Below are 25697 nucleotides of genomic sequence, written 5' to 3'. Positions count from 1 at the left end.
CCTCCTCCCCCAGGAGGGCAGGACACCTGGGCTTTGAGCCACCCCACCTCGTCCCACCTCTGCCCCTGGTGTCCTGACACTGAACCAGGCTGCAGTTGTGATCTCAAAGATGAGGGCTGGCTGGGCACCGGTGGCTGATGCCCATAATCCTAGCTACTCAGGGGCTGAGATCTGAGGTTCATAGTTCCCAGACCAGGCAGAAAAAGCTGTGAGGCTTATCTTCAATGAACCACCAAAAAGCTGGAAGTAGAGCTGCAGCTCAAAGTGGTAGAGCACTACTTGAGTGAGCGCAAGGCCCTGAGTTCAAGCCTCAGTACTAGAAAACATACACAAGCGCGCACGCACACACACACAGGGCATGGCTGCCAGGAACACAAGGCTGGCTGGGCTTCAGGAGGAGGCCATGGTGGGGTCTGAGACAGGCATGGCCACGCCAGGAAAATATCACTTTATTTGCTACACTGACAGCGGCTCCCCGCGGAGCTGGCGGCTGTCTCTATAAGGGCGATGTAAGTGGGGGACCCCAGGCCAGGTGTGGGGCAGGCTGGGCCCGGCAGGCAGTCTCGGGGCAGGAGTGTGACAGCAGCCAAGTCCGTGTTGTGGGAGCAGATGGCGGAGGAGACGGCTCCAGCGGTGGCTGCAGCAGGGCCATCCGGGGTCCAGCGTGCCCAGGGCCTGCACTACCTCTCAGGCCCGGCAGGCAGCAGCGGCCAGGGCTGCTCAGCCAGCTCCCGCTCCACCTGCTTGAAGCGCTTCTTGGAGGTGCGTTTGGGCCGGAGCCGCCGCAGGCAGGCAGGCAGGCATTGGTCCAGCACGCTCTGCAGGGGTGGGGAGGGAGAGCATGGAGGGGTGGGCCTGGCAGAGTCCCGGGCCTCCCCCATGCCGCCAGCAGGGGGGACCCCCACCTCCACCATGAAGGCTCCCACAAAGTTGGAGGCGACCAGGCCCAGCAGCAGCAGCTTGAAGCAAGTGTCCGCGATGTTCCTCAGTCCTAGCGGCCCCTGCAGGAGGCCGGGGACCAGGATGAGGCCCCCCAGGACAGAGCCCAAGAGCGCCAGGGCCACCAGGAAGGGCACTGGGGGCGGGGGAGTCTGTCAGCAAGGGAGCCGCGCCCTGGGACACGCACACACATACGCACACGCACACGCCACTCAGCAACCCCTCTCCACCCGGCTGCCTCCCCAGCCCGGGCCCCCCCACCCCACCCCGCGGCAGCACCGTTGGTGTAGAGCGGCCGGCGGAAGGGCGCCCCCTTGGACATGGCCGCAGCCAGGATGAGGTACTGGAAGCTGGACAGGGAGAAGATGACCGTGTTCTCGTAGTTGGGCAGGTTGTCAGGTGCTGGCACTGAGCTGTTCAGAGGCACAAACCTGGGGAGCCGGGGCCGGGGTCAGGGGATGATCGTGGGGCGATGGAGGTCAGGGAGGTGGGGGAGGCCGTGCCACTGCTACTCACCAGGGCTGGGCGATGGCCAGGAAATAGCCCCCCAGCTGGACACCAGCCACCAGGGCCACCTGCAGCAGCAGGCTGCTGAGCACCGGCACGCTGAGCAGCGCCCCGGGCGGCCGCGCCCGCCCCAGCGCCCGCGCCGGCCCCGTGCGGCTCATGAGCACGGCCGCGGTGGTGGCGATGGCCAGGTCGATGGCCAGGAACTGCACGTCACCCAGGTTCGTGTTGATCTGCAGCAGGTGAAGAAGGCCAGAGGGGAGCTGAGCCCTGGCCCTGGGGAGCCCGGGAGGGGACAGGCACTTCCGGCCAGCCCGTCTGATGGGGGTGACACGAACTCAGCCCTGGGAGCCCCCAGTCTGGTGCTGGAAGGGCTGTCCTGCCTCTTGGGCCAATCGTGGCAGCAACTCCCACCTGATGGAGCTGAGGCTCTGCCTGGTGGAGCCCCGGGGTTTCTGGGGACACGCTGGGCACCACCCTGCTCCTGACGCCTTCAGAGCAGGACGGGGAGCCTTCCCGAGGAGGGCGGGGTGGCACAGTGAGAGCTGGGGTGCAGCTCGTGGGCTACAGCGATATATGGGTCCACAGGAAAAGGGCGGGGGCTGGAGGTCCAGGCTCTGCCTCAGTTTCCTTTCAAGACTCAGGGCTACTGGAGTTAGGGACAAGTTAGCACATGACAGCTGTTTCTAAGGACCTACTGTGTGCGGGCTGTCTCGTGGCTGAGGCTCAGCAGGAAGGATGGACGGCGGGGCCTCGCCCTGGCAGGCACTCACCGTGTAGAGGATGAGGACGGAGATGAACTGGGTGAGGCTGTAGAGGGACATGTACTTGAAGACGCTGAAGGACGTGTCCAGGGCACATCGACCTTCCCTAAGTGGTGCCGTGGACATCAGGGCGCAGGCTGGTGGCTGGCCCCGCCCCACCCACGCCACCAGTCCTGCCAGGCCTCACCTGATGACCGCAGGCACACACTCGATGCTGGCCATGCTGGAGGTGAAGGGAGAGACCACAGAGGCCTCCGCCTGGGACAGCGAGATGCCCACGTCGGCAGCCTTTAGGGCTCCACAGTCGTTGGCGCCGTCCCCGCACATGCCCACGCAATACCTGATGGGGTGGAGAGGGGTGGCCTGTGAGAGGTCTGTGAGGTCCACTCAGGGTGTCCTGGCTGCGCCCTCGTGCCCCTGGGGCAGAGAAAATAACGCAGTGACTCCTGGCAGGGCAGAGGACAATCTGCCTGCTGCTTTTGCCTTTCTGGAGGGCCTCTGGCTTGCTGAGCAGGTGCTTTACTACTTGAGACACGCCACACCCTCTTTTATTTTGTTTTTCAGGCATCTCTGCTCAGATCACAATCCTCTTACCCACCCTTTCTGCTTGAAACATAGGTAAACTGGGATAACAGATGTGAGCTACCATATCCAGCTTACTTGCTAAGATGGGGTCTTGCTAATGTTTCACCCAGCTTGGCCTTGAACTGTGATCCTCATGATTTAATCTGCTGAGTAGCTGGAATTACAGGCACGACCTACTGCACCCAGTCCTGATCTTTTTTCTTCATTTGTGTGCTACTGTGAGTTGAACCCAGGGCCTTGTATGTGCTTGGTAAAGCAATCTACCACTGCTTCACACGCCACCCCAACTTGTCCCGGTGCTTCTTGAGAGAAGCAGCTTTCTGCCTAGGAGGGGAAGGGGACAGCACCACACTCACTGGAGCTTCTGGAGCTCACACACAAGCTCGGTCTTCTGCTCTGGGGCCATGCGGGCAAAGACGGTGCCTTGCACCAGGACCTGGGGTGCAGAGAGAGCAGGGCTGAGGCAGCTGCCAGGAGATGAGGGCTGGGGCGGGCAAGGGGAGCACGGTGCCTACCTTGGGCAGCAGCTTGGGAAAGTGCTTCCTAAGGACACTGAAGGTGGACCCACTGAGGGCCAGGTGGGTGAGCCGGGGCTCGGGCTCCACGGTGCAGCTTTCCACCTGGACAGGATCCTGGGAGGCCGGGGCACTCACTGAGTTCCTCAGCTCCCCCTGCCCGCCCTGCAGTGCTGGGGCCCAGAAGAGCTGTGTGTGGGGAGGTGTCACCAGGTGGGTATGGTGGAAACTCTGGGTCAGTCTCACCTTGGTTCCATTCATGGCTGTGGAGGACTCCACTGGCAGGAACTCCAGGGAGGCCGGCTGCCCTCGCTCAGGGTGGGTGGCATGGACAACGATCAGGCGCTCCTGGGGGCCCACCATGCCACAGGCCTGGGCCACAGTGATGGCCGTTTGCAGGTTGTCCCCTGGAGGACGCAGGGGAGGTCAGGGTTCAAGGCTCTCTCCGGCCCCTGCTCCCCATCTTATGGACAGATGGGACCTGTCTGCTGCCAACAGAGCACGAGAGGGCTGGCCAGCTCCGGAGCTCTGCTTTCTAGTTGGTAAAACTAGGCACAAAGGGTCCTCGGCGAACCCAGGACTGGGCTCGCGCTTCAGGTGCTGTGTGCATGCGCGTTAACTGCTAGGTCCAGGGTGCATGCGTGTGGAGGGCTGTGTCAGGAAAGGGGGCGATCCTCGAGGATGCAGACCTATTAGCTCCTGCCATTTCACCCCAGCCAGAGTCTTCCTTGCTCCTTGAGACTGTCCCAAATGGAGCTGACTGAGCTGGCTGGCCCAGTTCTCAGAGATGGAACTTGAGACCCAGAGAAGTCACCTAGCAGGTGAGCTGGCGGCAACGCTCTTAGGAAGTCACTGCATTCTCAACCTCTGTTTCCCCATCTGTCAAGTGTGAGGGAGATTTTAACACCCCAAAAGGCGCCTCGGGGGTTGCTGGCACCCTCCATGCCGCCCGGCAGGCCGGTACCTGTCACCATGACCGTGCGGTGGCTGGTCCCCCGCAGGGCCCGGATGACGGGGGTCGTCTGTGGCTTCAGCAGGTTCCTCATGACCAGCAGTCCCAGGAGGCTCAGCTCCCGCTCCACAGAGGCCCTGGAGGGGGACAGACCCAGGCCACAGGTCACCCCTCTGGGTGTGGTTACTGGGGTAATTTCCCTTGGCCACACTACAGCCCCCACTCCTGTGCCAGGGGCAACCCACCTTGGCAGCTGCTGGGCAGCCTCCAGGCTGGGCACAATGGGCAGCGGCTTGCCAGCCAGGGCCACCACACGATAGCCAGCAGCTGTGTAACTCTGCAGCACCTGGGTGAAGTCGGGGGGGACTAGAGGAAGAGGGGTGTCACTGGGGAGTGGAGGCACTGGAACCTTCACCTGGGTGAAGTCGGGGGGGACTACAGGAAGAGGGGTGTCACTGGGGAGTGGAGGCACTGGAACCTTCACGTCCGCCCACTCTACGCCCCTTCACCTGTTTCGGGACTGCAAAGGCCAGACACCAACTCCGGGGAGCCCTTGACGTAGGCCTCGGGCTGTGTGGCTCCCGGCCATGTCACCACCACGTCCATGCGCTGCAGAGCCGAAGAGAAAGGGAACCGGCAAAGGATACTGACTGGCGGCGGGGTTTCCCCCTGTGGCGACAGAGGAGATGAGGGGCTGTGGATCAGTGGAGCTGTTCCCGGGACCCCGGACACACAGTGGGGCTGTGGAGCTGCTCCCGGGGCTCACCAGACTAGACAGCCCGGGCTCCTGAGGTGGGGGTCTCATCACTGCCAAGACCTGGGCTCCAGGTGCTGGGTCTGCAGCTGGCCCCTCGTCCAGGACCTGGGAAGCAGACAGAGGTTGGCAGGCGGGGGCTTGGCTCACACCAAGAGATCTCAGGGAGGAGCTGCTGGTGGTAAAGGATCTTTGGGGTTTTTAGTTGGCGGGCATGGGTAGGGTGGGGTGGTCACCAGTCCCCCAATTCCTCAGGAAAGACTCAAGCTAGATGCTTGAAAGACCTCCCGGACAGGAAACAAGACAGCATGGAAGGCTGGGCACTTGGTCTAGTGGTAGAGTGCAAGCTAGCATACACGAAGACCCAGGTTCAATTCCTTGGTACCACATACACAGAGAAAGCCGGAAGTGGTACTGTGGTTCAAATAGCAGAGTGCTAGCCTTGAGAAATCCCAAGGACAGAGCTCAGGCCCTGAGTTCAAGCCCTAAGACTGGAAAAAAAAAAACAAAAAAACAAAACCACGGTACTAAGAACACAGGTCTTGGAGCTGGTGAACTTAAATCCAAACTCTGGATCTGGGCTAGAGGGATGGTTCAGCAGGAAAGGGCCTGGAGTTCAAACAAGAGTGATAAAAAAAATAAAATAAAAACAAAATCTCACACTCTGGCTTTGCCACTCATAAGCTCATAGGTGATCTTAGGCAAGGTATTGAAACCTGTCAACTTCCGTTTCCTTCCTGTGGCGCAAGTTTCAAGCTCGGCAAGGCCAGGTTAGTAAGACATAGCAGGTGCACAGCAGCCACGGTGACTGACGGTGGGTGTGACAGCCCCGGCAAGAAGACTCACCCAGCCGGTGGACTCCACCATCTTAAGGTCCATGGGATCACCTACTGGGGTGTCGTGTAGCCGGCTGAGGGCATGGCAGGTGGCCAGTGCTCGGAGCAGGGGCCCCACAGGCAGGTGGCGGGGATCCGGTATCAGCGGCAGGAACACCTTCCCTTTTAGGGGTACCACCCCCATCACGTCCAAGCCGTCCTCAGTGAGAGTGCCCGTCTACAGGGGACGGGGTGAGTCTTCCGTGAGCTGTGTCCTGCTCAACTGGGTGCCCAGGCCAGGCAGGTCACAGCTAGGGCCCCAGCTCAAACCCGTGTGCCTGCTGGGCAACCCCCCCCACACCCCTGGCTCCTGCCTGGCACTTCCTTGGGCCCCACCCATGGGGGTCTTTGCTTCCCTTCCACTTGCTCACTGTGGGCCCCGGGGGAAGCTGGCCTGAACAGAAATCTACTTGCTGAATGAGGGGATGAATGAATGAGCAAGGGCCCCTTTTTCTGTGCTATCTTCACTGTCCATGTACACACAGCTCCCTCACTAGCCTGGGTGCTGAGTGCCTGCAGCTCCCCTCCTCAGTTCACAGCCTGTGGCCTCTGAGATCAGGGCACTATCCATCCCATAGGTCTTGTCCTGTGACAAGAGAATCTCACAGACTCTCATGTTTAGGCGGGCTTTGAACTGCAATCTTCAGATCTCAGCCTCCCAAGTAGCTAAGATTCAGGTGTGAGCCGCCGTGCCTAGCGACAGTCCTCTTTTGAGTTCATCAAGGCTCCCTTCTGGCTCTCCCTAACCCCCTTGTCCATTGTGTCTCTGGCGCACTGATGCCCTGAGTCACTCCTGGGGGTGGGGACACACAGTGTCCACGCTGGTCAGGTGTGCAGGGGGGTGGGGGGAGGAGTTGGGCTGGGTCTCCTCCTGTGGGTGGGATCAGGATCTAGCAGACCCTTTACCCTCAAGGCTGAGAGGGATGCAGGGGTGGATGTCCAGGCAGGTCACTGGGGAAAAGGAGGATGGTGCTTGGCCCCGCCCCTGCCCCACAGGCCTTGCCCCCCACCTCGTCCCTCACCTTGTCGAAGCACACCAGCCTCAGCTTGCCCCCCAGGTTGATGCGCAGTGGGTGAAGACAGAAGATGCCTTGTGTGCGCAGCCGGCTCTGGGCGTAGAGCGTGCAGACCGTCATGGCGGCTGGCAGGGCGGGTGGCACCACTACCGTCACCAGATCCAGAGCCCGGATCACCATCTCCTTGACAGGCACCTGGCCGGAGGCACGCCTGTGAGCACGGAAAGTGCGTGGGTGTGCCTGGGTGCACATGGGCCCCTCCCGCCATCCTGCCCCGGGGCTTACCCGGTTCCGGTAGAGAATGAAGATGCTGTAGATGGTGCCAAGCAGAGCTGGGGGAACAGCAAGGCATGAGTGGAGTCAGCGACGGGGGCGGGGGTCTACCAGCACAGCGGGGTGCAGGGCCCACTCACCCAGGACAGAAAGGGCTGCCACAAACTTCATGCTGTGTGTGTAGAACTTGAAGCTGATGGGCCGGGGGTGCAGGATGGAGCTCACCAACCCCCCTTTAGCAGTACAAAACCCTGAGGGCAGACGGGGCGCCAAGATAGGGGAAGCAGGGTCAGGATAGGTCCCTCCCACCTCTCACCACCCCCACTGGCACCTCTGGGCAGATAGGACATGATGCGCTCAGTCAAACATTATGTACTTTGGGCCCTCAAGCTATGCTGCGACCCCGAAGGGGTTTTAAAAATGGAGTTACTGGCCGGACATATCCTAGCTACTCAGGAGACTGAGATCTGAGGATCGAGGTTCAAAGCCAGCCTGGGAAGGAAAGTCTGTGAAACTCTCCAGTCAATTTACCAAAAGGCTGGAAGTGAAGCCATAGCTCAGGTGGTAGAGTACCAGCATTGAGAGAAAAGTTAGGGTCAGCACTCAGGCCCTGAGTTCAATTCCCAGCATGGGCACAAAAAGTACATATAGTTAGTGGACAACACTTAAAAATTGGGTGCATTCCTGCTGCTTACACCTCCCTCTCCCAGCATCAGCAATCTCCCTGGCCTCCACAGACACGGCAGGTCTGTAGGACAGGGAGGGGCAGGCCCACAGGCAGGGACCCGTCCGGCTCCTGCCTTACCGCTGCCACGCTCCTGGAGCTGCTGAACCAACACTCTGCCCAATCCTGAATACACACCTGTCCGGGTCACCACTGCCAGGGAGTGGCGCCCCACGCTGGCCCGGGCCTGCAGGATGAGGGTCCCACAGAAGAGCGTGTGCCGCCGGTGGGTCTCTGGGCAGTAGGCTCTGGTCCCCTGTGGCAGGGCCGTCTTCAGCACCGGGACACTCTCCCCTGGAAGGGACATGGTGTGAGGCCCGGGGGGCCTGCAGACTACTCCTCTCCCCTACAACACCAGGAGTTGAGCATGGAATTGCTCCATTTAGCAGAAGGACACTGAGGCTCTGGGAAGACCCTTCCTGTCGTGAAGACAGTGAGATACCCTGAGAGTGTCCTCCAGGTTGGTTTCTAGGAATGAGCTCAGGGGAGTGCGGCAAGGGCTGGGGCCTGCACCTGTGTGACATGAGCTGTAATCCAGACCAGGGTTGGTGTGCTCATGAGGCTGCCTGGCAAACTGCATGCAGGTTCTGCCAAGAGCTCGGAGACAAGCCAAGCTCTACCTCCACCCTCCAATGGGTGGGCGGGGTGACTGGGCAGTGAGAGGAGGCCCCGCTTGACTGCATTGATTAGCATGCCAATCAGTCACAAGGCTTGATCTCAAGGCCTCTGCACTGTCCCCGAGCTTTTTTGCTCAAGGCTGGTTCTCTACCACTTTGAGCCACAGCTCTACTCCAGTGTCATGGACTTGCGTGCCCAGGCTGGCTTCAAACCACAGTCCTCAGATCTCACCTCCTGGGCAGCTAGGATTACAGGCGCGAGCCAGCAGCACCCAGCTACCACTATTATTTGTATTCCTAATACTTATTCTTGGTACTTGAGATAGCACCTCGCCATGTATCCCAGCTGGCCTGGACCTGAATCCTCACACCAAGCGTGGACCCATGTACCTAAGTGGAAGAACTAGATGCGTGCATACGGCCCACAGGCCCAGGAAAAGTATCTGGGCTGTCCCGAACCCTTCAAGAGGCCGGTCTGGAGTGACAGGGCCCTGCTGGTGTGCACGATCTCCTGTGTGTTTGGAGCCCAGGCCTTTAGGGGAACCTAGCTGTGGACAATAATTCACTCTGTCCCCCTGTAGGAGAGGAAGCTGAGACACAGGCAGCCAGACCCACACAGCCCAAGGGAACAGAGGTACTGCAATCAAGATAGTTACTTGAATAGGACAAAAAAGAAAACTCCCAGTAGAACTTATACAACACAGAGGACTGGGTGAGCGGGGGGCGGGCCAGGGCCGGGGCTCACCTGTCAGGGAACTCTCATTCACTACACACTCGCCAGCCACCAGGGCGGCGTCGCAGGGCATTGGCCCGCCCTCCTGGGGCAGCACCATGCAGTCTCCAGGCACCAGCTCGCTGGAGTCAACCCACTCCTCCCCTGCAAGCAGACGGGGGCTGGGGGTCAGTGTGGCCTGGCCTCCCCTCTTTCCCCACCCCCCAGCCCTTCTCTGTCTCCTGTTGCTCACCTCCCCCAGGCCGGCACACTCGCACCCGTACAGACAGCTTGACCATTTCCCTCAGAGTTGTGCTTTGCTGTGGTGGAAGAACAAGATGGGGGGGGTCTCGTAGTAGCCCCTGGGGACCCACCCCCAACATACGCCTCTCACATTTACCTTTCTGGTCTTGTAGAGCGACAGGCAGATGGAGAGGGTGGAGATGAGGAAGATGCAGAGGGCATACCAGTAGTAGTGGTCGGCCAGCCACAGCACAATGCTGAAGGCCTGGAACCCGTAGTAGGGGTTCAGTGCCTGGGGATGGGCAGGAGGCAGCGTGAGGACCCACGTTCCTGGGACAGGCCAGCCCATCTCCACCCCAGCCGCTGTCCCTCAGGCCACCAACACCACTGCTATAAAGGGGACACAGCATTTGCTGAGCCCCTATATGCCAGCCCTACTAAGCACTGGGATCTAAGGGCCACATGTGGTGATGACAATTCTACCGGGTAGGCACCAACTCCATTTTACAGAAGTGGAAACTGAGGCACGGACTGGGGAAGTTGCTAGCCTTTATCACACAGCACACAGGCTGTGGGTTACAACAGCCAGGGTCTGTGGTCTCTCCTTCCACCTTGGCTGGCCCTGGGTAGAGGGCTGGACAGAGAAACAGGGCTGTGTCCTGGCCCGAGCCCCAGGGCTCTGGGGAACAAGGACAGAAGCCGCAGGACCCAGGCTGGTGGGTGCACAGGCTGCATACATTTGTTTCCTAGCCTGCCTGCAGGCTGCGCTCCACCTCTGCAGCCCAAGCTTCGAGCTTCTACATCTCACACCTGGGCTCTCAATGGCTGATGGGGCAGGGTCTGGGGTGACGGTCAAGAAGGTAAATGGTGGGTCCCCACGGAAGGAAGGGTTACCTCGTCCACCAGGAGCTGTGGATAGGACTTGACCGGGACGCCAATCACGTTGGGGCCATATATGCTCTTCCTGTAAGGGGCAGGGGCTGAGCTACCAGGCCACCTGTGGTAGCTGGACCCTCCCAGGATAGTGCAGCTCCCATTTTATGCTGGGGAGACCAAGGCCCCAAGAAGGCACTGCCACACAGGAGGAAGGGGCCAGGGCCAGGTCCTGGCTGGCAGGGCACTTGAGCCCAAGGTGGTACCCACCTCACAGCTTGCTCCTGGAGACTGAGGCCAGAACTGGAGCTGTGGATGGCATCACAGCTGCGGCCACGGTCCAGCAGGCTGGTGGGGTGGAGAAGGGACAGGTATATGGGCGATGGGCCTGAGCTCTGCACCCCTGGTGGCTGAGGCCCCTTCCGCTCTGGGTAGAAGGCAGGTGCCTCAGGAACTCTAGCCTCAGCTTGCTCTTTCCGTTCCTCAGGCTGGTCCCAAGACTGTCTCACCATCAACAGTGACAAAAGCACCGTCAGTGACAAGGGCATTCTTTAAGTCACTGAACCTCTGTGCCTTAGTTTCCCTGGGCTGTGATGGGCTGAAGGAGGCAGTGTAAATTTGGTGTACTTTGGGCAGTGGTGTCACTCACTATGTGACATGGACACCAGTGATTCTGTTGCCGCCCCTGCTGAGAGCAGAGGCTGGCCATGCCACCCTGCCCTCTGCCTGTGAGCCCCGAAAACCCTAATTGAGGCAGAATCCACAGTCCAGCCAGACCTTCCTTCTCCTTACCACCCAGACAGAGAAGCTGAGGCCCAGAGGAGGCCCCACCTCCACATCCCCAGCAACAGCCTCAACTTACGATGGCTGGGAGCGAGTAGCTAAGCGCCCCAGCTTCCTCAGGTCACCCCAGGGTGGTGTGGGGCACTGGCCTAAAGAGTTCCCTGGGGGTCCAAAGCTCCCAGTCATGTTGTGCCCCACCCCCTGCCATTCCCCCAGCACTGCCTGGCATCCTCTTCAAGATGTCCCCTGCACTTCAGTCTTGTCTTAGGGCCTGAGCACTGTGCCTGAGCTCTATGCTCAGCATCACTTCTGGTTTTCTGGCAGATACTGGAATTATAATTCTCCTGGACTTTCCTGTCCAGGCTGGCTTTGAACCATGATTCTCAGATCTCAGCCTCCTGAGAGCTGGGATGACAGGTGTGAGCCACTGCACCTGGCTTGTCCCGGAGCTGTCATGCTCAAGGCTAGTGCTCTCTCCAAGTAGAGAGCCACATCTCTACTTGTAGATTTTCTGGTGTTTAATTGTAAATAAGTCTCATGGACCTTCCTGCTCTGGCTGACTTCAAACCACAATCCTCAGATTGAAGCTTCCCGAGTAGCTAGGATTACAGGCATGAGCCAGATGCCAAGATCAGACAAGAATTCTTACACACTCCACCCTCAACAGGACCGTGTGAGGGAGGAGTGTCCCTGCCCCATCTGTATGCAGTAGCCTCCAGCCGGGAAGGGCTGGGTCAGGCACTGCTTCAGCACTCGTCCCCTAGGAGGTAGCCTGGCTGCTCCCCTGGCTCCCACCTGACTTGGAAGAAGGCTTGCCGCGTCTCAATCCACACGTAGCGCTGGCCCTGGAAGTGGTAGTACCGCAGGACTCGCTTCTGGAAGGAGGGGAGAGGTGGTGAGGGGCTGCTGCAGGGTGGAGGTAGAGGAGGGACCTAGCTCCTGGGGGAGTGCTGGGGACAAGGGAAGCCCACCCTCGACGGTGTCACAGGACAGACAAGAAGCTTGGCACTGTAATGGGGTCTGACAGTATGCCAGATGCTCGGGACAGCAGTGAGGGACACAAGGGACATGGGGGATTCTCCCCCCACCCCCCAGCATAGAGTGTGAAAGAGAGGCACGGGGAGGGGCACTCACTGCCTCCTCCTGCCTGTGGAGCTGGGCAGTGTCCTTCCATGTGTCCTCTGGCACTGTTCCCACAGCCACCTGGCTCCGGCCATCCTCTGCTTGGACCTGTAGGGGCAGCTCCAGGCTGGGGAGGGGGTTGAGGTTACTTGGTGGCTCAGGTGCCCACAGAGCCTCCATCGCCCCTCCCTGGGATGTGGCACCATCTCAGAGCTGCGGTGGGCTGTCTCACCTGCCCTCAATGGCCTCTGTCTGCACCTGGACAGTGGAGAGCTGCCACGAGCTACCCTGGAACACAGAGGTGTGGCCTCAGCTCTAGGACAGATGCCGCCTGGCCCTTTCAGGCCTGTCCCAGAGTCTGGGGAAGCTCCCAGTCCACCCCTTTCCCCGCCTGCCCCGGTGGGAGAGCTGAGGTCCCATCCCAGAGGAGCCCAGCCCGGGCTGGCCCCGCTCACCTCTTTGTCTCTTGTTTCGATAACGAGTGTTTCGGCGTGGGCCAGGCTGCACGGCCGGAGGCGCAGGCGCACGCCCCACAAGGGCTTCCAGCGGAACAGCAGCCAAGGGATCCCGGCCAGCATGCAGACCACGACGTGATAGCCGATGCCCCTCCATGGACTGCCACAGTAGCCGCTGAGCCTCTGTGGGTGCAGGGTGGGGCTGAGACACAGCGGTGGGAGGGGTGTGGCCCGGGCACGTTCCCTGCACCCCGTGTCCAAGATCCCCACCTACCACGGATGAAACTGAGGAGCTGAGGGGATCGATCGATGTCTCTATCGTCAGGGTCCCATAGCCGGGCGGGCTGCCCACGAGCGGGCTGCTGTCTGGACAGAAAGAAAAAAAAAAAGCATGGGGGCGGTGCCCTCCCTTCTCCTTCTGTGTTGAGACTGACCCCAGGGCCTAGTGTATGCCAGGCGAACACTCCACCACTTGACGCACACCCCCAGCGCTTTTGAGACAGAGTCTTCCTAACTTAGCTCCAGCTGGCCTCAAAATGGAGCTGGCCCTGCCTCTGCCTCCAGGCAGACATCACCACACCCAGTTTGTTTATCACCAGGTTTCCTTGGGCCTGCGTTCTACTGGTTCTTAAGAGTCTTGCTTCTGTGAGTGTCTGCCCCAGGGGGCCTGCTGAGCATGCTGGCTCCCTTGTCCTACTGTGGGCTTGCGTGAGGCTGTGTCCCACGTTCCCCTTCCTCTGCACCCCACCGGCGGCTGCTGGTCCTCATTCAGTCTCAGTGCCTGACACAAGCTCAGCGAGGAGATACTGAGGAGTCAAGTCCAGAATGGGAAAACATCAGGTGTGCAGAACAGTCTTTACAAACAGGTAAGCTGAGGCTTGTGGCATGGCACTAAGTGCTACTTTTCCTCCTGCCTCTCTTGGAGAGCTGTAGTCTCCAAAGGGCAGGAGCAGAGTGCATGTTCAGAGCTCCAGAGGGAGCCAGACATACACACAAAAATATCAGCTGACTTAAGATGTGTGTGTGTATCCGTGTGTGTATATCCGTGTATGTGTGTATCCTGGGACTTAAACTCAGGGCGTGGCTGTGTGTGTGCGTGTCAGTGTCCTAGGGCCTGGCACTGCTGTGTCTCTGAGCTTTTTCACTCAAGGCTGCTGCTCTGCCACTTGAGCCACAGCTCTACTTCCAGCTTTTTTGGTGGGTAATTGGAGATAGGAGTTTCACGAACTTTTCTGTCTCTGGCTTCAGAGATCAATCCGCAGATGCCAGTTTCCTGACTAGCTAAGGACTACAGCATAGCCAACAGCACCTGGCTGTTTGTTTCTTTGTTTCTTTCCTTTTTTTTTTTGTAGGTCATGGGGCTTGAACTCTAGGCCTGGGCATTGTCTCTGAGCTCTTCAGCTCAAGGCTACCACCCTATCCATAGAGCCACAGCCCCACTTCCCGTTTTCTAAAGGTTAACTGGAGATGAGTCTCAAACTCCTGCCCCCTCCCTTTCTTGTGGGTAATGGGGCTTGAACTTGGCCTGGGTGCTGTCTCTGAGCTCTTCAGCTCAAGGCTACTGCCCTACCCTTGGGCCGGGGCGTCCAAGCCCCACTTCCCATTTTCTAGAGGTTAATTGGAGATAAGAGTCTCAGATCTTTTTGTGCGTTGGCTGGCTTTGAACCTTGATCCTCAGATCTCAGGCTCCTGAGTAGCTCGGATTACTATGCCCAGCCTGGCTGTTTTTTTAAAATGAAACAAGGGCTGGGAGTTTGGCCCAGTGGTAGAGTGCTTGCCTAGCACGCACGAAGACCCAGGTTCAATTCCTTGGTACCACATACATACTGCCAGAGGTGGCAGTGTGGCTCAAGTGGTAGAGCTCTAGCCTCGAGAACGCCCAAGGACAGTGCCCAGGCCCTGAGTTCAAGCCCCAGGACTGGCAAAAAAACAAAAACAAAACAACAGAAAAAAAAGTGAAACAAGGGTTTATTTAGTGCCAAAAGAAACTGAGGTGTTGGTAGAGCAGGAACCAAGCTGTCGCTGGCTGTTTTGTTCCTGGTAACTCAGGGGCTTGGGCTTGCTAGGCAGAAGCTCCAGTGCTTGAGCCACACTCCCAGCCACTCTTTCCCTCACGTCCCGTACTCCCGTGGCTCCTCACTGGCATCAGGTCGCCAGGCCCTCCTGCTGCAAGTCCCCTGACCACCCAGCCCTCTTCAGCTACGTACCCCTGTGGTAGAGGAAGCCAGTGAGCCAGGGCCTGGGCGGTGCTGAGGGGTCAGCTGGGCCTGTCTGGTCCATCCCTGGCTGCTCTCCTCTTTGAGCCACTGAGATGCAGCAGCTGCAGGCATGGTTGATCCTCCCTTGAAATCAATCAACCCGCCATACTGATTCTCAGGGACTTACACATCACTGGCTGTGACTGGGCTTTGGCCCTGCTGTCGTACCACCTGAACATACCTTGCTGCCAGAGCCACATGTCCCCATCAGATCAGCTCTGTCCTCTCCCATCCTAGGTCCCTTGGGACCTGCTGTGCTAATCAGGGCAATAAGAACCACTAATGCCACTCAACCACTTCCCTGGTGACAAATTAGATCACTTAACCCTCCTCCACCCCCTACGGGTGCTCAGTACACCAGGCTTGGAGCACAAAGGCCACCAGTCAATGGTGCAGCCAGGAAGGCAGAGCTGGGTTCTGGGCTTCAGGAGTCACGTGCCGTGTCGCCTGAGGCCTTTTCTGCCTGATGACGCAGAAACCCAAAGGGCTGGAGTACCATCTGTGGCAGTGCTCTCTCCTGCCCACTGTGGCCACTGCCTCACAGAACCGATGGCAGTGACGCAGCTCCAGGAGCCGATCGCTGGGAACACACATGAACACACACATACATGTACATGCACTCTCAGTACATGCGTGATGGTAGCAGTGGCTGGGGAAAATCTTTCACTCCCTTCCTGTCCCAGCCAGCACAGCTTCTGCTCTCCAGCATGGCCAGGGCAGCCAGGGGAGCCCTGTCAGGGCCATGGGTGCCCTCATACTGCCTGGTTCCCAGATCCCTTGGCCAGCAGGCCACCGCCTTTGCCTGCCTCTTTGGAGCAGGGCAGGGAGGGTCCAGGTGGGTGTTTTGTTTTGTTTTGTCGGTCATGGGGCTTGAACTCTGGCCCTGGGCACTGTCCCTGAGCTCTTCAGCTCAAGGCTACTGTGCTACCACTTGGAGCCATAGCGCCACTTCTGGTTTATTGGAGATAAGAGTCTCTTGGACTTTTGTGCCCAGGCTGGCTCTGAACTGTGATGCTCAGATCTCAGCCTCTTGAGTAGCTAGGACTACAAAGGTGAGTCATTGGTGCCTGGCCCAGGTGGGATTTTTGCCAGAGACTTTCACCTGCTAGAGGCTACAGCTCCCCAAGCAGGGCAGTAGGGCTTCTTACCCACCCTCGCAACTGATGTAGATGCCGTGACGTACATGGCAGAGGCCCCTGGCTCACCCCTTTATCCCGTCTAGAGCCCTCTGAAGCAGGTATTGCTTTCATCTCTGTATTATGATTAGATCCAGAGGCACAGAGGTGACTAAGTTGCCAAAAGCCACCATCACCACCCACGCCTTTATGGTGAGTTGGCTTTCCTGGCTCTCTTCCAACCAGGCTATGTTTAATAAGGCATGTGCCTCAGCGTGTCTGGGCTTCCATCGCCCATCTGTAGGATGGGATGCCAGAGGTCCTGTGTGGTGACCCGAAGGTGACCTGAAACCCGTACAGGGTGATGGATCCCGGCTGGGAGGTGTGGTAGTGCCTGACCCACTTTCCAGTTTGGCTTCTCCTTGTCCACCACTTCCCGTCCTGGCCACCCCTTGTCCATCCCCTAGCTTTTCTACTGCCACAGGCCAGCCTGTGTTCCAGACCATTAGGGATGGAAAAGTATCTAGCCCTGGCTGAGCTAGGACAAAGGGATCACTTATCTGGGTACCCACAGTCTGCAGGGTGGGGTGGGCTCATACCCCACAAATGAGAACACCCTGCCCCCACTGGGTACACAGATGGGGTTCTGTTTACACCTGCATCGACTAGCTGGATGTAGACCTGTGGAAGCTTCTTCCCACCATACACGCGTGTGCACGCACGCACAGACACGCACAGACACACACACACAGACACACACACACACACACACACACACACGTCAGTCTGCTGTGAGGTGTACTAACTCCACCTCCTTCCTCAAGAGCTCCAGGAAGTTCTTTCTTATGTCTACTACACATCTGTTGTTCCCAGCCAATCTTAGGAAAGAGGAAGAGCTGTTGAGAGGAAGAACTCAACTCCTCTGGAGCACCCTTCTTCTCCAACAAAGGGTTGAGCTCAGGGCATCTGTCCAGCTGTCCTGCAGGACACCTGTCAAAACATCTGGGTGGGTCCCCTTAGCTATAATTCTGGTGGCTCAGGGCCACCCTGAGAGCCTCCACAGCTGAGCAGCTCTAGTAGTCAGTGAGCTGGGCCTAGTTGGGCTGAGAACTTCCTCTACACTTGTTCATGCAGTGTTGGGGCCCCGAGGACTTGTGGGGCACAGAACACTTGTTCTCTAGCAGAAGGACCAACTTTTCCTCCCTTTTACAGATGGGGAAAGTGGGGAGCAGAGCTATGAATTGCTAGCTCAGTCAGGGTCATAGAACTGGAAAGGAGAAAAAGCTAGAAATTAGTGAATTTTAATTTACTTCTCACAGAAACTCCATGGCACATAGTAGGATCACCATTTAAAATAAGGCACAGGAGCTGGGGTTGTAGTCCAGCAGCAGGGTGTTTGCCTAGCAAGTACCAGGCCCTGAGTTTGATCACCAGCATCACAGATATAAATTTAAATATAAAGAAGAAAAGAGTTGGACACTGGTGGCTCACATCTGCAATCCTAGTTACACAGGAGGTTGAGATCTAAGAATCCTAATTCGAAGCCAGACTGGGCAGAAAAGTCCATGAGACTTTTATCTCCAATGAATCACCCAAAAAAGCATGAAGTGGAGGTATGGCTCAAGTGGTAGAGCATCAGCCTTGCACAAAAATGCCAAGGTAGCTGAGTGCAAGCCCCAGTACATGCACCAAAACAAAAGAAAGAAGAGGTACAGAGAGGTTGCTGCACAAAGTCACATATCCATGAGTGGCCAAGACTGGACTGGGCCCTGGTCTGAGCTCACATCACTGGGACTAGGCCCCTAGGACTGGAGCAGAGGGCTGGAGTCAAAGCCATTTGGGAGTCTCTTGCTTCCTGCTGATCCTCTGGCAGTGGTCCAGGGTGGCTGCTTCTACTCCACTGTTTCGCTGTGGCCAGGCATATGTGCTGTGTGTCTGCCTGGTGTTTGAATCTGGAATCTAAGGCCATCTTTCCTTATTCTGTGTGTGTGTGTATTCACTTATTTTTGTTTTGTTTGTTTGCATCAGGGCCTGGTGCTAGGCAAGTGCTCTACAGCTGGCATCTTTCCCCCTCCCTCCCTGCAGGGGCTCCAGGCAGCCGCAGCCGGGCTGGGCTGGGGCCGTGGAGGGAGAGGGCCGGGTGACCCAGCCTGCAGCTGCACAGCTTCCTCGGGCAGCAGGTGGGACTGAATGAGGCTCTGGCAGCGGGGAGCTTCTTAGACACCAGGCTTGGGACGGGCCCACGGAGGGTGTGGTCCCCGGATCCGGTGCTGCCCGGCCTCCCGGGAGCCCGAGGCAGGGTCCGGGACGCCATTTGGGCCCCGGGCTCTGCAGAGCCCGGCTTCCCCAGCCTCGTTCACCCAGGGAGGTGGGTGACGGCCCGCAGCGCCTCCTCGAGGTCCCAGGACGGAGCCCCGCGTCCCCCCGGGACGTCCGTGGCTCCAGGTGGGATCAACCGGTAGGAGCGCGGGGGGAAGGGGAGGTGGCGCGAGCCCAGGCCCGGCCGCCGGTCCCGGGCGAGGGGGGCGGCGCGCGGCGCCCGCGGACCCCGGCTCTCCGAGCAGGGCCGGGGAGGCGCCCCCGACCCGGGTGGCTCGCGGCCCTGCGCCGGCGGTGCCGCCTCTGCCCGGCCCCGTGGGGCGACTCACCTGCGCTCATGTTGGCTCCTCGCGCTCATCGCCGGCCCGGCGTGCGCGAGGCCCCGGGGCGGGGCGCGGTCCGGGGCGCGGGGGCAGCGGGTCGCGGGCTTGGGGCGCTGGAACGCGGGTGGGGGGCACCGGCACGACGCGGAGGCGCGCACTGTCGTGCCGCAGTCTGTCCGTCTGCGGCCGCCTAAGCCCCGCCCCCTCCTCTCACGTCAGTCGCCGCCGCGCTCAGCCTGCCGGGACTTGTAGTTCCAGCCAGCCTCCTCCAGATGGACAGCCAGACAGAGATGGAGAGATTGTCACCTCCCCCTCCAACCACACACACACGCGCACACGCACACGCGCACACGCACACACACACACCTCTGCACATTCTACAGCAACTAGGTACTACCCCTGCTGGTATGGCTGCTCTCAGTCTCTTCCAGGCTGTGTGACGACAACAGGCAAATCAATCCGTTTCTGAGTCTCATTTCCTTACCTGTAGGATTACAATGACATTTGCAATGCCTGTCTATTGCAAGGATTCCATGTGAAGCCTTGGCAACGGCACCTGGCCACTGTGCTGGAGACACACTTGCCTGCAGATGTCCCACAGAGATGCACAGGGTCTCAGTGAGCAGGTTACCATACCCAGGAGACCTTGGCAATGCCAGAGAGATGGTGAGATATCACCCAGCCTAGAAGCTTCGTAGCATTACCCACAGACACCCCTACATTGATGAGAGGCCTGGAGACCTCATACTTCCTCAGACTTGTGCCAAACTTCCCCATAGTGACAGGATGGGTATGGTGGCTCCTTGACCCCAGGATCGATGCCCATTTTGGACAGAGGAACATCAGCAAGGCCTCAGAGCAAACTGGGGAAAGTTCATGTTGCCGGGGGGTGAGGGGAGGTCAGTGACAGGCCTTGGCCAGGTCTTCTCCAGTCAGTTTGTTCCATGTCAATTATGGAATGTCATATAAATTTCTACAAGCCAGGAATACCAGGGGCAGGGGGAGCCAAATGGACATATCCCTGTTCTACGGTCCCTGTTCCAGTAGTCCTGCCCCAAGGCCTCTCTTTTAGTCCTGAACTCATGGTCTGGACTTCCTGACCCTATCTCATGGCCCTGTCTCTTGGTCCTTTCTCCATGGCCCTCTCCCCATAGTCCTGTCCCCTGGCTCTGCCTCTACCACCTTATCCTCAAGTCTTGTCTCTGTAGTTTCCTACTATTAGAATTTCCAATGACAGTTAATCTTGGAAAGTCCTGGAAAGACAGAGCTGTGGTGGGGTATGATGGGGGAGGGCCACTCTCCAATGTCCAGTGTTCACTAGTGTAGGAGAGCAGGGCAGCTTTGTCATGGTGAGAGGTCCAGGCCTTGCTGCTGGGTAGCGTGTGGAGGTAGACGAATTTGTAGCTTCCTGTGAACATAGGAGGCTTTGGCTTTAGCAACTGGGGACAGAGGAGCTTGCTGCACTGGGGAAGATGGTTGGCGGAATACGCTAGAGGTCCTTTGTGTTGGCCACCTGGGGCACAGGAATTTCACTGGCTAGTGACATTTCCATGTGGACAGGCCCTGTAACTTGGCATCCCCTCCCCTATCCCAAGGCTTAGCCTTGTGCCTAGCGGCCACTTTCCCAAGGTCCCAGATTCCCTGGGGTGGCAGGAGGCTGAGTTTGGAAATGACCAGCTCAGATGGCCTTGCTACTAGGCAGCGTGGTACAGTGGCAAGGGCAGGGCTGAGGCAACAGAAAGACCTGGATGTGTCAATGTGAGCCCAAGAAGGTCACTTTGGAGTGGATGCCCATGGCTCATGCCTGTCATTCTAGCTGCTCAGGAGGCTGAGATTGGAGATTCAAAGCCAACCTGGGCAGGAAAGTCTGTGAAGTGGGGTTGTGGCTTGTGGTTTAAGTGGTAGAGTGCCAGCCTTGAGCAAAACAGCTCAGGGATGGTGCCCAGTCTTTCTCCCCTCTCCTGCCCCCCCCCAGTCACCTTTCCTCCCTGAGCTTTTGCTCTCACTTGCAAAATGAAGTGCCAGGTGCTCAGCAGAGGCCAGCTGCTGGATCCTGGTGCTGGGTTAGAAGCTACATAAGAGCAGAGAGCCGGGGACTACAGCAAGTGTGTTTCACACTGTCCCTCTTGTGACTGCTGCCTACCACTGATGTGAATCCTCCCCAAGCCATCTGGGGAGGGGCCCATGCCTGCAGCAGCTCCGCTCACTTCCTTGGTGAGGCAGGAGGCCAGAGGAAGCTTCCTTCCAAGCCACAGAGGATATGGCTAGCCCTACCATCTACTGGCTTACCTGTGAGGAAGTGGCTCTCTCTGTGGCCTTCCCTGTGGTCTGTGGGTTGGACTCTCCTCTCAGATAACTACACAGAAATTTCCAGTCATGTGTGGGCCTGGACTAATTTAACAGCCTCTTTCCAGGGCTGATGTTCCCCACTTTGGCCCCCTGTGTGGAGTGCCAGGAGCCACTAATGTGGGTCTGTGGATTCCAAGGCACTGGCCCACGTTTCCATTTCTCTAACTTTGCCAGATATTTGCAACAAAAGGGAATTTGCTCAACTAGTGAGAAACCCCAAGCTAAGATTCCAGCTGTCTAGAAAACCAGTAAAGTGGCCTTCCAGACATTTGTCTTGTAGTTTTCTGGAACAAGGAAGGAAATTAGATTGGATCAGTCAGAGGCTGTTGGTCACTGAATAGATAGTGACAAGAGGCAGGAGATATGACTTTTCTCAGCCTTGCATAGAAGACCAAGGACCAGCCAGCACTGTTGGCTCATACCTGTAATCCCAACAGCTACTCAGGAGGCTGAGATCTGAGGATATTGGATCAAAACCAGCCTGAGCAGATTTTTTTTTTTTTTTTGCCAGTCTTGGGGCTTGAACTTAGGGCCTGGGCACTGTCCTTGGACACGTGTTTTACTCAAGGCTACACTCTGCTACTTGAGCCACAGCGGCTCTTCCGACTTTTTCTGTGTATGTGATACTGAGGAATTGAACCCAGGGCTTCATGCATGCTAGGTGAATGCTATACCACTAGGCTATGCTCCCGGCCAAAGCTTGAACAAATTTAAGGGTCTATGAGAGTCTTATTTCCAACTAACCACCAAAAAGCATGAAGTGGAGCTATGGCTCAAGTGGTAGAGGGCTAGCCTTGAGCAAAAAAATAGAGAAGAATCAGTGTCCAAGTCCTGAGTTCAAGCCCCAGGACTGGCACAAAAAAAAAGAAAGAAAGAAAGAAAAAAAAGAAGTAAAGCCCAATTATCCATAAATCCAAGAAAGGAAATCTATTCAGGTTGAATTAAGGAGTTAGATCTGTCTATAGTCATAGCCTGAAGGTTTCTCCTCGACTTGGAAGTGCTGGCTGTGAGATTTTATTGTATTTCTTGGTTCTCACTTCTGTATTCTAAACTTTAATGTCTGTCTTTATACTGTCTTACAGAGGACTCAGGAATTTGTATGCTATAGTTAAGGACAAAGATTTCTTAATGTTTCTGTTTTCCCTTGTAGCATTGGAGATCAAAGCAGGGCCTAGAACCTGTCAAGCTCTAGAGCAGTGCCTCAGCTTTGTTTGCTTGTTTGGGCAACCCTGGGGTTTGAACTCAGGGTTTTCAGTTTACTAGGCAGAGGGGCTATCAGTTAAGCCATGCTCTCCCACCTTTTTGCTTTAGTGATGATGGGTCTGGGGTCTCATACTTTTGTAAAAGATGCTTAAAAACCTGCTTTTGTTTGGTCCATGAATGAAACTGAATGTAGCATCTCTGCCTCAGTGGTATACGTGTTTCACTTTGCATTCACCTCAGAATTGGGAAGGACAGGCCACATCACAGATCAACAATATCTTTATGGCAACTGAAGCTGTCCCTGAGGGCATCAGAACTTCCTGGGGACAGACCTGCACTCATGGCACAAAGACTCGCTATCCTGCTCTGGGAAGCCAGAGATAAATTCTGTGAAACCTTCCCTAGCAAAGACAGAACCCACCAAGCCCAGCCTGTGACTTTTAACTGGGTATACTTTTGTCCTAGCCACCAAGTTCTGTGTCTGTTTAGGTGCATAGCCCATATCTGTACCCCTGAAGAGGCTGATAAAACAAAGTTTTCCCACAACTGTCATGTAATAAATCTTTTCTCTGTCCTTCACCATGTCACCATCTTTTTGTCTCTTGTGTGTGTGTGTGTGTGTGTGCTGGGATTTGAACTCAGGACCTTGGTCTTTTTTGCTCATGGCTAGTACTCTACCACTTGAGTCACACCTCTACGTATGGCTTTTTTGTTGTTGTCAGTCCTAGGGCTTGAACTCAAGGCCTGGGTGCTGTCTCTGAGCTTTTCTGTTTAAGGCTAGTGCTCTACCATGTTGAGCCACAGCTCCACTTCTGTTTTTCTGGTGGTTAACTGTAGACTCATGGACTTTCATGCTTAGGCTGGCTTTGAATCATGAGCCGCAGATCTCAGTCTCCTGATTACAGGTCTGATAAGACAATGCCTAGCTTTGCTTGCCTTTTTGTTTAAGGTTAGTGTGTTATTGCTTGAGCCACAGCTCAATTTTCAGCTTTTTGGTGATTAATTGGATAAAAGTCTCAAGGACTTTCTTACTTTCTTGCCTGGGTTGGCTGTGAACTGAGATCCTTAGATTTCTTTGTCCTGAGTAGCTAGGATTAGAGGCTATGTCTTTTTTTTTTTTTTTTTTTGCCAGTTCTGGGGCTTGAACTTGAGCACTATCCTTGGGTTTTTGTCAAGGCAAGAGCTCTACCACTTTAGCCACAGAACCACTTCCAGCTTTTTCTGTGTATATGGTACTGAGGAATTGAACCCAGGTCTCATGCATGCTAGGCAAGGACTCTACCACTAGGCAAAACTCCTGCCCCGCCCCCTTTTTGTTGTTGTTGGTCTTGTGGCTTGAACTCAAGCCTGGGAGCTGTCCCTGAGTTCTTCAGCTCAAGGCTATTGCTTTACCACTTGAGCTACAGTGCTCACTTCCTATGTCTTCTTTCTTGAAGCCCCTAATTAAGAGATAATGGTTCTGGATAACCAAGATGGGTATTAAGACTTGGGGACACGTGTCATCTAGGCTACCTAAACACAGGGACTTTTATTTGCCACGCAGACCCTCTGACTATTTTTCTACCCAATCAGGAGCTCTGTGGCTTCGTAAGCCCTTCAAGAACCATGTACCTTTCTCTCTCCCTATCCACTAACTTAACATCTAAAAGGAGGGAGGAGAGAGCTTGCCACACCAGCTTTTCAGTTTACTTCCTGGTTCTGTTTCCTGAGTCTGGCCCTTAAGGCTTCCTGTATGTCATCCTTCTTGTAATGCCTGAGATTAATGTTTCAGACAGGCTTTCATTGTACTACAGACTCAGGCTGACCTTGAGCTCTAGATCTTCCTTTCTTTCCAGGGTGCTGGGACTACAGGTGTAGGCCACTGGGCCAATACTATCCCTTTGTAAGAAATGACTCTTGGGGAGTCAGTGTTATTTTTAGCTTTCTGTTTTGTGATATGTTGTAATCCCAGCTGCTCAGGAGGCTGAGATATGAGGATCAAGTTTCAAAGCCAGCCGGAGCACAAAAGGACCTGCTCCAATTAACTTCTAGAAAACAAAGTGGAGCTAGGCTCAAGGGTAGGGTGGTAGCCTTGAGCTGAAGAGCTCAGGGACAGTGCCAGGCAGAGTTCAAGGCCCATGACCCCCCCTCCCCCGACACACACACAAAAATAAAAATAAAAAAAATAAAAAATCTTTGTTTCTGATTCTGGCTACAGCTTACAAAAGTAGCCTTGAATTACTTTTTGTAGTAGTGAGGACGGAACTGAGGGCCTCACGAAGGTTAAACAAGTGGTGCCTACCCTTGAGCTATGCGTCTACTTTTAATTTTGTGTATGAATACTGGCCTGGGGCTTGAAATCAGGGCCTGGGCGCTGTCTCTGAGCTTTTTTTTTTTTGCTGAAGGATAGCACTCTACCACTTGAGCCACACCTCTACTTCCAGCTTTTGGGTAGTTAAATTGGAGATAAGAGCCTCAGATTTTCCTGTTCTGGCAAACTATGAACCTTGATCCTCAGATCTTAGCCTCCTGAGTAGCTAGGATTATGGGGATGAGCCACAGTGCCCAGTTTTAATTTTTTTTTAAATTTTGGGTCAGGGGGATGGGAGCATGGCTTAGTGGTAGAATACTTGCCTAGCATGCCTGAAGCGTTGGGTTCAATTGCTCAGTACCATACAAACAGAAAAGGCTGGAAATGACACTGCGGCTCAGGTGGTAGAGTGCTATCCTTCAACAGAGAGGTTCAGGGATGGAGCCCAGCCACTGAGTTCAAGCCCCAGGAACTGCAAGAGAAAAAAAAAATGGTATGTCTATGTGAGGATCTTGCTCTGTAGACCAGGCAGGCCCCAAACTTTCCTTCTGCCTGCCTCAGCCTCCCTTTTATTTTTGATTCTAGAATCAGGCAACCCTTCATTGCATAAAATAAATGTTCTAATGATCCAAGCAGAGGAAATTGGTTTTATTGGCAGAAAAGGGCTGAAGAAAGCAGAAACAAAAAATAAAAATTGGATTGGTCATTTCAAAGGTATTATTCTTAGGGACAGTGCCCAAGCGGAGTGCAAGGTCCAGAGTTCAAGCCTCATGACGGACCAAAAAAAAGGTATTCTTTTAAGGTGGGAGACAACTGACAAAACAATAGCAAAAGAGCTGGTTGAGATGGACATGGTGGCGCATGCTCGTTATCCTTGTTACTTGGTGGTTGAGTTTCAAGGACAGCCATAGCAAAAAGCTTGGGATCCCAGCTCAACCAATAAAAAGCTAGGTGTGTGTGTCATCCTAGCTATTTTGTATTACGAGAAGGATCTCAGTCTGGGTTTGCCTGCTCTCTATAAAAAAAATATCAAAAGCAAGGCTGGGAGTTTGGCCTAGTGGTTAAAGTGCTTGCCTAGCATGCATGAAGACCTGGGTTCGATTCCTTGGTACCACATACATAGAAAAAAGC

General features: G+C 56.0%; 1 protein-coding gene across 1 annotated transcript; it reads right to left on the bottom strand.

Moving 5' to 3' along the window:
* Window positions 1–433: 433 nt before the first annotated feature.
* On the bottom strand, window positions 434–18859 carry Atp13a2 (ATPase cation transporting 13A2). The gene is made up of 29 exons (XM_090335723.1): window positions 18731–18859; window positions 12984–13075; window positions 12710–12892; window positions 12487–12542; window positions 12267–12381; window positions 11928–12007; window positions 10620–10697; window positions 10371–10440; window positions 9634–9768; window positions 9487–9553; window positions 9267–9398; window positions 8043–8198; window positions 7321–7431; window positions 7193–7239; window positions 6914–7102; window positions 5863–6069; window positions 5029–5124; window positions 4772–4931; window positions 4508–4628; window positions 4275–4399; window positions 3557–3717; window positions 3311–3427; window positions 3152–3231; window positions 2398–2550; window positions 2220–2316; window positions 1456–1679; window positions 1219–1370; window positions 906–1075; window positions 434–818 (listed from the first exon to the last, which is right to left on the bottom strand). Exons 1-29 carry the CDS (start codon window positions 18738–18740, stop codon window positions 681–683), a joined length of 3522 nt encoding a protein of 1173 aa, XP_090191849.1. The 5' UTR covers window positions 18741–18859; the 3' UTR covers window positions 434–680.
* Between the last annotated feature and the right edge of the window lie 6838 nt (window positions 18860–25697).

The sequence above is a fragment of the Megascapheus bottae genome, chromosome 6 (assembly GCF_031878675.1).
Source record: "Megascapheus bottae isolate mThoBot1 chromosome 6, mThoBot2.hap1, whole genome shotgun sequence".
Taxonomy (NCBI): domain Eukaryota; kingdom Metazoa; phylum Chordata; class Mammalia; order Rodentia; family Geomyidae; genus Megascapheus; species Megascapheus bottae.
The sequence above is the reverse complement of the archived record's forward strand: the minus strand, read 5'-3'. Positions and strand labels throughout refer to the sequence as shown.

What these genes read in the sequence shown, in the direction of transcription:
- Atp13a2 (XM_090335723.1), bottom strand. An exon ending in GCTCCTCAGTTTCATCCGTG is followed by an intron (nt 12,893 to 12,983) that starts GTAGGTGGGGAT and finishes CTGCACCCACAG; the next exon opens with AGGCTCAGCGGCTACTGTGG. An exon ending in TCATTCTCTACCGGAACCGG is followed by an intron (nt 7,103 to 7,192) that starts GTAAGCCCCGGG and finishes GCCTCCGGCCAG; the next exon opens with GTGCCTGTCAAGGAGATGGT.